At 41.3% G+C, this 12,074-nt stretch overlaps 1 protein-coding gene across 5 annotated transcripts in view; it reads right to left on the reverse strand.

The window, feature by feature from the left end:
- The window catches only part of mast4 (microtubule associated serine/threonine kinase family member 4), a 172,169-nt gene that overhangs the window by 73,565 nt on the left and 86,530 nt on the right, over positions 1-12,074 (reverse strand). The window contains exons 1-2 of one of the 5 annotated variants that reach the window (XM_035775810.2): positions 2,207-2,500; positions 549-629 (exon numbers count right to left, since the gene is read on the reverse strand). The exons of the other annotated variants lie outside the window; for them this stretch is intronic. Coding sequence (XP_035631703.1) covers positions 549-629; positions 2,207-2,253 — 128 coding nt within the window. The 5' untranslated portion in view covers positions 2,254-2,500. Of the gene's footprint in view, positions 1-548; positions 630-2,206; positions 2,501-12,074 lie in introns of those variants that run through there. 5 annotated transcript variants of the gene reach the window in all.

Here is a 12,074-nt window from a genome sequence, read left to right on the forward strand (position 1 = left end):
ACTAATTTCACCACTTTTATTCTGGAAATCTTTGGTTGTTTCCTTACACTGTGAATCCTTAGAGATGGGTGGGGTTTAAAAGGATGTGAACGACACTGAATGGGTGGAGGCAAAGAAGAGCTCTCCAGTATGTGTACCAACATTTTCACAGGCCATTTTCTCAAATGTGGAGTTTCAAGTTAAACTTTCAAAGCAGAATTACTTTCCCATTGTTCCTCAACTGTAGTGTATGATATACCATTTTCTAGCTCAGCCTCTACTTTCATCCAAAGTTTTTTTTTTTTAAATTAAAAATACTATTTAAAATGTTGCTACATGGGACCAAATCCAGGTGGTGGGTCACATATAAGCCCTGTGTCTTCCTATTCCATCAAAGCTGCTCCAAAAGCAGCATATTTCAGAGAGAAATCCAAAAACAGACTTCTGTCAGAATAAAGAGATGATTGCATGCAATTTCGACTCAACCATTCACAATCCAGCACGATTTGTTCCTCAACCCCCAAAAACAAAATGGCCTTGATGGTCGAAAAAGAGCTTGTAACGCTTACCTCCAAAAATGAAACGCGTGCAGCGGGCTGAGCGGGCTGCAAGGACTTGTGGGTGTCGGGCTCAAGCTTCGGGGCGTGAGGCTGGAAGTTAAATGTAAGTTTTGTAAATAGTGATTCCTTTAGCACACTAAATTTGCACAGGACAACGGTTACTCTCACTTAGAAGGCCTGAGGGGATTTGGGCTGATGTATGCAGACACATACCCCGTTCTCCTAGCTAGCTGACATACATTTATCACAGCAGCACAGCATAACAAATGGTCCCCTTTGAAATGAAACAAAATGGTGTTCTGGAAATAGGTCTGTCTACCCACACAACACAGGTTTAACTTCTTAGAGGATTAGAAACGGTTTGGTCTTTGAGGGTTGATTGGTTTAAGCGATTATAATAGAAAGGGTCCAAACTATCCACACAGGTGGAGAGTGAAACCTGAAACAGGTACACAATGAAACCAACTCCTCCTTGAAATCTGAGGAATTCATAAATGCTATGAGAAGGCAAATCATGTAACGTAGGCCTTCTTGTGTTACTTTGATTGATTAGATTTAGTTGATTTACTAAATATTTTATTAACTCTATTTCTTGAACTGCACTGTTGGTTAAGGGCTTGTATGTAAGCATTTCACTACACCTGTTGTATTTGACGCATGTGACAAATAAGATGTGATTTGATTCTACTCCTTTACAGTAACTTCACTGGCAAGGAAAGAAAGCTCACTTCTTAAAGGTCTTCACTTTACATGTGATAGATATATTTTAGCCCTCCAAACCAGTGTTAACTGAGTTATCCAAATAGAAAAATCTGACAGACTTTTGCCTGCTATCATAGCAGTTAGTAGACAAAATCTATAATGATTAGAAAATAATAGTATCTCAACAGTATCAGTTGTCCATGATTAAACACTGGTATTGTTCCATAGAGCTGATGAATTCAAAATCAAACCATATAGACTTTCCTGTCAGTAATGACACTGAACTGGATCTAAATTAAATGAGTAGGTAACACGTATGTGCCTACAGAGCAATACCTGCACTTGCGCTAGCTTAAGCCTCGGAGGACACAAACAAACATGTGCCTTGGTGACCAGAGAGCCACCGGCTCATGGGTCATTACACTAAGAACTAATCTGTGTGATGTGCAATAGGAAAACAACAGGGCCATAACAGAGCCTGTGTTGTCTGCTGAGCAGATTACTGTGACTGGTAGTAGGCAGGAGCCATTAGCCAACAAGGCCTTGGGTATAAGACTACTCTACTGCCAATCAACTTAACGATCATGCCTCACAAATGCATGCCATTTAATAGTCACACTGTCACAATGATTTAGTGGCGTGTTTCGGTATATGTGAGTATGTCTGAGTGTGTTTCAGTGTGTCGTCACAACCAAACAGAGAGGTTGTGCGGCAGTCCTCTGCTCGACACGCACACACACACACAGTCCCTGTCGCTAAATCAATGCAGAGGATTTGACATCACACATCCTGCTGCGTACGCTGCTACAGTACTGAAGCTGTATGTGGCAATGCTGCATAATGCTAAACGCTCCACAACGTTGTAGCTACAGAGGAAAAACAACAACAACAAAAGGTGCAGCAGCAGGGGCCAATGAAGCTGTCTGCTGCAGTGTGGAGCAGAAAAGAAAGAAAAAAATACTCACTCCAATGTCAGTCCTGGAATCCTCAGCCTCTCCCGCTGGGCTTTCATGGCTGAACTGTGCTCGCCCGCTCTATTGTGCACATGATATATTCACACCACTCAGCCACCCCGCTTATCCTCTACCCTGCACTGAACTGACAAAGAGCCAGAGCCAGTCACCACCATAGAGGAATGGGGCTAGCCTAACCCTCTCCTCCAACAACAAAATGAGGGGGAGGAGGGGAAAGAATAGGGGAAACGGCAACAACACTGCAGCTCGGGTCCTTCCACCACGTTCCACCTTGTGGTTGTCAGAGGAGATCGTCAGCCTGAGGTGGCAGGGAGGGTGGGGGAAGGCAGCACAATACCCCCTTTTCCCCTCCCTTCACACACACCCTCCCCTCTACTTTGCAAATGCTCACGCTCACTCATTCGCGTCTCCTCCACCCCTTTCTTCCACTGACTGGTGATTCACTACAGCAACATCATAGCTCACAATGTATTCATCCTATCCTTCTCATCCTCTATGCAGTCTATCCTTTCCATCACGTCATCATGACTGGTCCTGACATCGCAGGGTGTCCTCACAGCACACAATGTCACTGCACGGCTACATTCATTTCCATATCTCCTCCATTCAAAACCATGTCATACTAGAAAATGTGCACCCTACATTTGTCATTCCTAACTGTGGATTTCCAACATCTAGAATAAAGCAATGGAAGACATGAGCAGTCATTTTGGGGGAAGGCGCAAGAGCATGCCTCAGAAGGCTAATAATATAGTGGGAAGATCCCCCACTACCCTTATCCTCCTGCCCCCCACCCCTGCAGTGCTTTAGTACACCCCTGGGGCAAGTGCTTATTCACCGATAAAACACACCCTGACGTGCATCATCTGCCATTTACTGTTGTACAATATATATTGCTAAATAATCATGGTGTACTCTACGTAACATACGTCGAGTCAATAACTACATTATTGATAGTCTATCATGATGATAATATACTGGAGGATCAATTAGAAAACAGCCAAGGAGAGACTTTCAGTCACATCAAAGTACACAGGGAATTGGGTCTTTAAATAGCTGTGAAATACACTAATGTACTGTAGATAGGCTACAGGCTATGCAGTCAAGCAGTCTGTGGACTCAAATGTTTCTCTGGAAGCAGATTCGATGTAGATTGAAGAGCGGAAAAAGTGCCGGCCAACAGTGCAGTCAACTGTTTCCAGGACTCCTTCCAAACAGCCTATCACAGAGTGCAGAGTGAAGCAGACAGACAGATAATGTACAAATGTTGCCTCTCTTCAGAAAACCTATCAATTGTTTATTACTGGGAGCCAGGTTTTAGGAAAAAAGCGCTTTTGTAGATGACTGAGCATTGCATCGGCTGCAGCAGTAGAGCAGGCAGGGGGGGAGAGCAGGCAGTAACTGGGACATGACAAGGTATGTACCTCTAGTACATCAGAACTAGGGCAGGCATACCTCAAACCAACAGCCACGCCAAGATCCACTCATTCATTTTGTAGCGTAGCAACCTAACATAGCGACTCTACAACTGCAGCCTGAACACTTACTCAAATGAACAATCTGGTTCATTCAGAGTTTAGATCATGGCTCTTTTGGAAGTAACTGACAGTGTGTGGGTGACAGTTGATTAAATGGAGGAAATTAACAGGTTCACAATAAAGACAATGAACAACATATAAGCAAACATACACCATTGATATTAATATAATAATATCAATTAATAATTAATATCAATTATATAATATAATAATAATAATAATATAATAATATAATATAATATATATTATTATATATTATATTATATATTATTATTATAATATTAAGAGGTCGACCGATTAATCGGAATGGCCGATTAATTAGGGCCGATTTCGAGTTTTCATAACAATCTGTATTTTTGGACACCGATTGTGGCCGATTACATTGCACTCCAAGAGGAGACTGCGTGGCAGGCTGACTACCTGTTACGGGAGTGCAGCAAGAAGCCAAGGTAAGTTGCTAGCTAGCATTAAACATATCTTTAAAAAAAACAATCAATCTTAACATAATCACTAGTTAACTACACATGGTTGATGATATTACTAGTTTATCTAGCTTGTCCTGAGTTGCATATAATCGATGTGGTGCCTGTTAATTTCTCATCGAATCACAGCCTACGTCACCAAACGGGTGATGATTTAACAAGCGCATTCGCAAAAAAGTACTGTCGTTGCACCAATGTGAACTTAACCATAAACATCAATGCCTTTCTTTAAAATCAATACACCAGTTTATATTTTTGAACCTGCAAATTTAGTTAATATTGCCTGCTAACATTTCTTTTACCTAGGGAAATTGTGTCACTTCTCTTGCGTTCCGTGCAAGCCGAATCAGGGTATATGCAGCAGTTTGGGCCGCCTGGTTGGTTGCTAACTGTGTGAAGACCATTTCTTCGTAATAAAGACCGCAATTAATTTGCCAGAATTGTACATAATAATGACATAACATTGTGCAATGTAACAGCAATATTTAGACTTAGGGAACGGTTTCGTATTTCTCTGAAAGAATAAACGTTTTGTTTTCAAAATGATGGTTTCCGGATTTGACCATATTAATGACCTAAGGCTCGTATTTCTGTGTGTTATTATGTTATAATTAAGTCTATAATTTGATATTTGATAGAGCAGTCTGAGCGGTGGTAGGCAGCAGCAGGCTCGTAAGCATTCATTCAAACAGCACTTTCGTGCATTTGCCAACAGCTCTTTGCTGTGCTTTAAGCTGTTTATGACTTCAAGCCTATCAACTCCCGAGATTAGGCTTGTGTAACCGATGTGAAATGTCTAGCTAGTTAGCGGGGTGCATGCTAATAGCGTTTCAATCGGTGACGTCACTCGCTCTGAGACCTTGAAGTAGTTGTTCCCCTTGCTCTGCAAGGGCTGCGGCTTTTGTGGAGAGATGGGTAACGATGCTTCGAGGGTGGCTGTTGTCAATGTGCTCTTGGTTCGAGCCCAGGTAGCGGCGAGGAGAGGAATGGAAGCTATACTGTTACACTGGCAATACTAAAGTGCCTTTAAGAACATCCAATAGTCAAAGGTATGTGAAATACAAATGGTATAGAGAGAAATAGTCCTATAATAACTACAACCTAAAACTTCTTACCTTGGAATATTGAAGATTCATGTTAAAAGGAACCACCAGCTTTCATATGTTCTCATGTTCTGAGCAAGGAACTGAAATGTTAGCTTTCTTACATAGCACATATTGCACTTTTACTTTCTTCTCCAACAATTTGTTTTGCATTATTTAAAACAAATTAAACATGTTTCAATATTTATTTGAGGCTAAATTGATTTTATTTATGTATTATATTAAGTTAAAATAAAAGTGTTCATTCAGTATTGTAATTGTCATTATTACAAATAAATAAGGACGATTAATCGGTATCGGCGTTGAAAAATCATAATTGGTTGACCTCTAATTGATATAGATGCAGAAAAACAGAAAGTAAGGGGCAAAAGGAAAAATGACAAAATACATTCACTTGTTTAAATTAAATGACAGCAATATTCCATCCGGGAATATAGTTTTTGCTTTCTTCTACTTCAGTTAATTGGAATGTCTGTGCTCCTCTTTTTCACCTCTTCTCCGTGGCTCTCTTATAGTAAGTATCACATTTCTTCCATGTCCAAGGCTACCTCTTTACAATGGAAGTGGTGCCATAAATCTATGACTCACATACACAAGTCACACATGGACATGTTGCATTTTAAATATGTGGTGGTGGAGTGGTAGCCTGAGGGAACACACTGAATGTGTTGGGTAATTTGTTATGAAATGTAATGTCAGGTAGTATTTTAAACTGCATGTAACGGTCTTATGCAGGAAGAGTAGCCAATGGGGATCCATAATAAATGCTAACACATATCCAAGCACATTGTTAACAATCCTTTTTTTTTTTTAAGTCAAACTCCAATGAAAATGAGTCACTGTTATTCTCAAACAGCCATCTGATTGTCCTGCTGAGTTGATGAACTTTGCTTTTGTTAGGTGTTCATTCTCGGCTGTGTTCTGGCCCCCACAGAGACGCTGTCAACACAACCGATGACTGGAGACAGACAACCATACACATGATAGGTTTGTCATATTGGACATGTCATAAATCACCAACACCAACGAGATTTATTGAAATGCTATTTGTTAATGCTGGACATATGCATCAATAAAGCATTATTGAAATACACACTCTCATTTTTAACCAACTCCAAAAGAGTAAAGTGAAATTGATCTTCCCCCTCAGATTTTCTGTGTTGCTCTACCCTACTTTCTCTCCATTGTACCTTTAACAAATAGGTGTAGCTGGCCTATATTTGCTGTATGGAACAAATACAGGAAGTGGCAGCCTACGAATACAAAGAATGGGAGAGAGGATAGCGGGGCAGTAGTTGACCCAAGCACCCAGGAGTTTGTGAAGTAGCCAGTTGTCAAATGACACTGTTGAAGTGTTTTCCGAAACTCTAGACACAGAAGTAAACCGGGCCAATGGCTGTAACATTACCCAGCGCACTACTCTCAATGGGCTTAACACAAACTGGAGCTACGAACACATAGAGTGCATTTGGAAAGTATTCATAGCCCTAGACTTTTTCCAAATTTTGTTACGTTACAGCCTTATTCTAAAATTGAATAGTTTTCCCCCCTCATCAATCTATACACAAAGCCCCATAATGGCAGAGCAAAAACAGGTGAAGAAATGTTTGCAAATTTATATTTAAAACTCCCGGAAATATCACATTTACATCAGTATACAGACCCTTTACTCTGCTTTGTTAAAGCACCTTTGTCAGCAATTACAGCCTCGAGTCTTCTTGGGTACAAGCATGGAACACTTGTCCTTGAGGAATTTATCCCATTATTCTCTGCCGATCCTCTTGGAAGGTGAACCTTCACCCCAGTCTTAGGTCCTGAGAGCTCTGGAGCAGGTTTTCATCAAGAATCTCTGTACTTTTCGCCGATCATCTTTCCATCAATCCTGACTTGACTCCAAGTCCCTGAATAACACCCCAACAGAATGATGCTGCCACCACCATCCTCCACCGTAGGGATGATGCCAGGTTTCCTCCAGATGTGATGCTTCGCATTTAGGCCGAAGCGTTTCATCAGACCAGAAAATCTTGTTTCTCATGGTCAGGGTCCTTTAGGTGCACTGACATAAAGGCCAAATTGGTGAGTGCTGCAGAGATGGGAGAACATTCCAGAAGGACAACCATCACCACAGACGAACTCTGGAGCTCTGATGAGTGACCATTGGGTTCCTGGTCACCTCCCTGACCTCCCCCCGATTGCTCAGTTTGGCATGGCGGCCAGCACTAGGAAGAGTCTTGGTGGTTCCAAACTTCTTCCATTTAAGAATGATGGAGGCCACTGTGTTCCTGGGGACCTTCAATTTGGTACAGTTCTCCAGATCTGTGCCTCGTCACAATCCTGTCTCGGAGCTCTACGGACAATTCCTTTGACTTCATGGCTTGGTTTTTGCTCTGACATGCACTGACACACCTTTCCAAATCTGGTCAAATCAATGGAATTTACCACAGGTGGACTCAAATCAAGTTGAATAAACATCAAGGATGATCAACGGAAACAGGATGTACCTGAGCTCAATTTCGAGTCTCATAGCAAAGGGTCTGAATACTTACGTAAATAAGGTATCTGTTTTTCATTTGAGTAAATTTGTTAACATTTCTAAAAACCTGTTTTTCACTTTGTCATTATAGGGTATTGCGTGTAGATTGTTGAGGAATTTGTATTTATTTATACCTTTTTAGAATAAGGCTGTAATGTAAGAAAATGTGGAAAAGGGGAAGGGGTCTGAATCCTTTCCAAATGCACTGCAAGTCAGACTTTCGTCTAAGTGATACATTGACATCTCTTTTAGGAATCAAACCTATAAATCAATACCACCACAACAAGGAAGTGTTGAAATGCCCTTCCTCACTTTCCATTGAGATTGAATCCTAGCTTTGAGTGCATCAACTCATAACATTTTCAAGTATTTCTCAAAGTCAGACAGGAATAGATAAGGCATTTTAGCCAAGGGTTCAACTCAAGCATCTATTAAAGGTAGACCATCTTGTTCAGTAACGTACATTTTATCACCCAACAAATGCCATATGTTCCATAAATGGGACAACACTGACATTCTTCAATACAACATTAAGGGAAAAAAAGAGGCCAATATGATGTCAAAGCCAATCACCATGGACACCAGAGGCAATAGAGGCACCTTGGGTCCAAAGACACTGCGTGCGCTTTCGAAAGCGGTCCCCTGACACATATTGGTGGATCATCTCCTTGTGTCTCCCCTCTATAATGAAATCATTCCCCCATCATAATGCATGTCACACTGAAACCTGCCACACAAGCCCATCAGAATAGGCATGAAATACACAGGAGGCCTTTAGCTGAGAAGGACTAAACCTGTTGGACTGTGATATTCATAAACGAAAAAAATAGCTGGGTGACGCCTTTTGTGTTTTCAAATCCCACTTTATATTGAGGCTTTATCGGCATTCGTAACCAGATCAGGTCCTGTTGCAAATACAGTCGACACCATTCACCTGTAATCCTATAGTTCTCCTGCTGTTTCTTTGCCCTAGCCTGAGGCAGGCAGACAGAGCACCTGACTTAATCCTATCTGGATCCCTTTCAGGGACAATCTCCAGGTAAAAGTTGCCCTCAGGCACAGATCTTGCTTCAGCTTATCCTGCTCGACTCCTTACCGTAACCATTAGGGGGAGGAAACACTAAGGGGCAGATTCATCCTACTCCATATATCGTGTGGTTAAGGCCTGCCACTCTACCAAAAGGTCACAATATTTTCAGTAATTAATTAAACATGTGCCATCTAAGACACATGCATCACCTCCAACAGACACCATAACCCCTCAAGCGTCTCTCTAGCCCTCTAGCGTCTATAGACCCTATTCTATAGTGCAGTTGTTCCCAAACTTTTCATAGACCCGTACCCCTTCAAACATTCAACCTCCAGCTGCGTACCCCCTCTAGCACCAGAGTCAGCACACTCTCAAATGTTGTGTTTTGACATTGTAAGCGTGCCTAACACACACATACACATTATTCAATACATTTATTAAAATTAAGAATGAGTGCGAGTTTGTCACAACCCGGCTCGTGGGAAGTGACTCTTATAGGACCAGGGCACAAATAATATAATCAATAATTTTGCTCTTTATTCAGCCATCTTACATATTGGACGTTATTTGTTCATAAAGAAATAGTGAATAACTCCACAGGTTAATGAGAAGGGTGTGCTTGAAAGGATGCACATAACTCTGCAATGTTGGGTTGTATTGGAGAGAGTCTCAGTCTAAAATTCTCCACACAGTCTGTGCCTGTATTTAGTTTTCATGCTAGTGAGGGCCGAGAATCCACTCTCACATAGGTACATGGTTGCAAAGGGCATCAGTGTCTTAACAGTGCAACCCTATTCTGAGCCCAGAAATTTGGCAGTGGCTTCTGATTTAATTCAATTTTCACAGATCCGCTTGTAGCAATTTCGATGTGGCTCTTTTGTTCAGATATTGGTAAGTGGAATGAAGGCAGGGTATGAAAGGGATAACGAATCCAGTTTGTGTAATTCGTTTCGGGAAAGTACCTGCGTAATTGCGCACCCAGCTCACTCCGGTGCTTTGCTATATCACATTTGACATTGTCCGGAAGCGTTCATTTGCACAAAAAAAACATACAATGATGGAAAGGCCTGTGTGTTGTCCTTGTTAATGCAGACAGAAAAGAGCTCCAACTACCTCAATTTTGACCCGCACATTGAATATAGCTGAGGCGAGTCCCTGTAATCCTAAATTCAGATCATTCCGGTGAGGAAAAAAACATCACCCAGATAGGCCAGTTGTGTAAAACTCGTCATCATGGAAGCAGTCAGAAAATGGTCAGTAAAGAACATAAGCTAGACTCTCAATTAAAAAAATAAAATGTGTCAATAATTCGCCCCTTGATAACCAGCGCACTTCTGTACGTTGCAAAAGCGTTACATGGTCGCTGCCCATATCATTGCATAACGCAGAAAATACACTAGAGTTCAGGGGTCTTGCTTTAACAAAATGAACCATTTTCACTATAGTGTCCAAAACGTATTTCAAGCTGTCAGGCATTCCCTTGGCAGCAAGAGCCTCTCGGTGGATGCTGCAGTGTACCTAAGTGCCGTCGTGAGCACTTTGTCTCCCTGTCATGGCTTTTGCGCCATCAGTACAGATACCAACACATCTTGACCACCAAAGTCCATTTGATGTCACAAAGCTGTCCAGTACTTTAAAAATATCCTCTCATGATGTCCTGGTTTCCAGAAGAGGATGTCTTCCTTAATTGACCCCCCATAAACGTAACAGACATATACCATGAGTTGTGCCAGGCCCGCCACGTCTGTTGACTCATCCAGCCGTAACACATAATTCACTGGCTTCTATGCGAAGCAGTAATGGTTTCAAAACATCTCCTGCCATGTCACTGATGCGTCGTGAAACAGTGTTGTTTGATGAAGACATTGTCTGTATAGTTTCTTTTGGCCTTTTCCCCCAGCATTGTCCCAGCCATATCTGCGGCAGCAGGAAGAAGTCCTCCACAATAGTATGGGGCTTGCCTGTCCTAGCCACTTGGTAGCTCACCATAAAATAAGCTTCTAGTCCCTTCTTATTAATGGTATCTGTTGCTTTTATACATGACTTACTACTCGAAAGTCAACTGAATTCTCACACAAAAAAAGGGCATGTTTTGTTTCTAAATGTCTGTGGAAGAGTGAAGGATTCAGCGAGTTGTGAGATAGTACTTTTGCACATATAACGCACCGCGGCTAAGGAAAGGCACTATAAGTGAACCCCAAATCAATGTAGCTCTCATATTTGCACCTCTTCGATGTTCCAACGTCTCTGTTAGTTGTTTGGTGCTTCCCCGGGTAAGGGGGAAGTAGCTCTTCGGCTACATCATATTCACAACTATCAGTGTCCATGCTAGCTGGGCTAACAACAAATATAGAATTACTGATGCTAGCAATGGATGTGCTCGTGGCAGCAGAACAACTTGTGTCGTCGACAGGTGCAGGTGTAGTACTGCTTGTAGTAGCAGTACTACCAATAGAGCTGGTATGTGTCTTACTTTTTTTTAACCAATTATACATTTTTGAGCAAACTGAATGAGCAGCAGCTACATTTGGCTACTTAAGGACCGTTAGTGGAATTCCCACAAGAGAGTAACGGTTAATGTGATTGGATGTTAATTATTTGACTAGGCTACCCGTATTTGACATTGTGTTGTTATTTTGCTGAACACTAGATGGTTTAATTTTATTATGGGCGAGGCTATTCAGAAACAAGGCTTTTCAGTCGAGAAAAAAACCTCACCCAAAAGTATAGCCCCGTTGGAAAATATAAATGTCTGTTTGAAAATGTTAAGATTATGTATTTATAAAAATCAATAAAATCTTATTTGGCATAACCCCAACTAAATTGCACGTACCCCTGGGGGTTTGGGAATTATAATACCTGCTATAGTGTATAGTGTATAAACCCTAGTATCTATAAACAGTGTGTTATACTATTGATCAACCCTATAGAGGAGATTACTTCAGTAATTTTTTCCCATGAAGATTTTTCAACAATGTAATGGTCTAGGGGTCAGTGAGATGCATGCATCTTATTTTATTAGGATCAGTTCACAAAGGCCAATAGACGGCAGGGTACATATCACTGTACTGAAACCAATTGTGCACTGGTTGGTTATGTTACAAATATTGTACCTACAAATGCAATTTAGTTCGAGGGTCCGATGAGGTTGGCTTAGTCAGCTATTTAAATAA

The sequence above is a fragment of the Oncorhynchus keta genome, chromosome 9 (assembly GCF_023373465.1).
Source record: "Oncorhynchus keta strain PuntledgeMale-10-30-2019 chromosome 9, Oket_V2, whole genome shotgun sequence".
Lineage (NCBI taxonomy): Eukaryota > Metazoa > Chordata > Actinopteri > Salmoniformes > Salmonidae > Oncorhynchus > Oncorhynchus keta.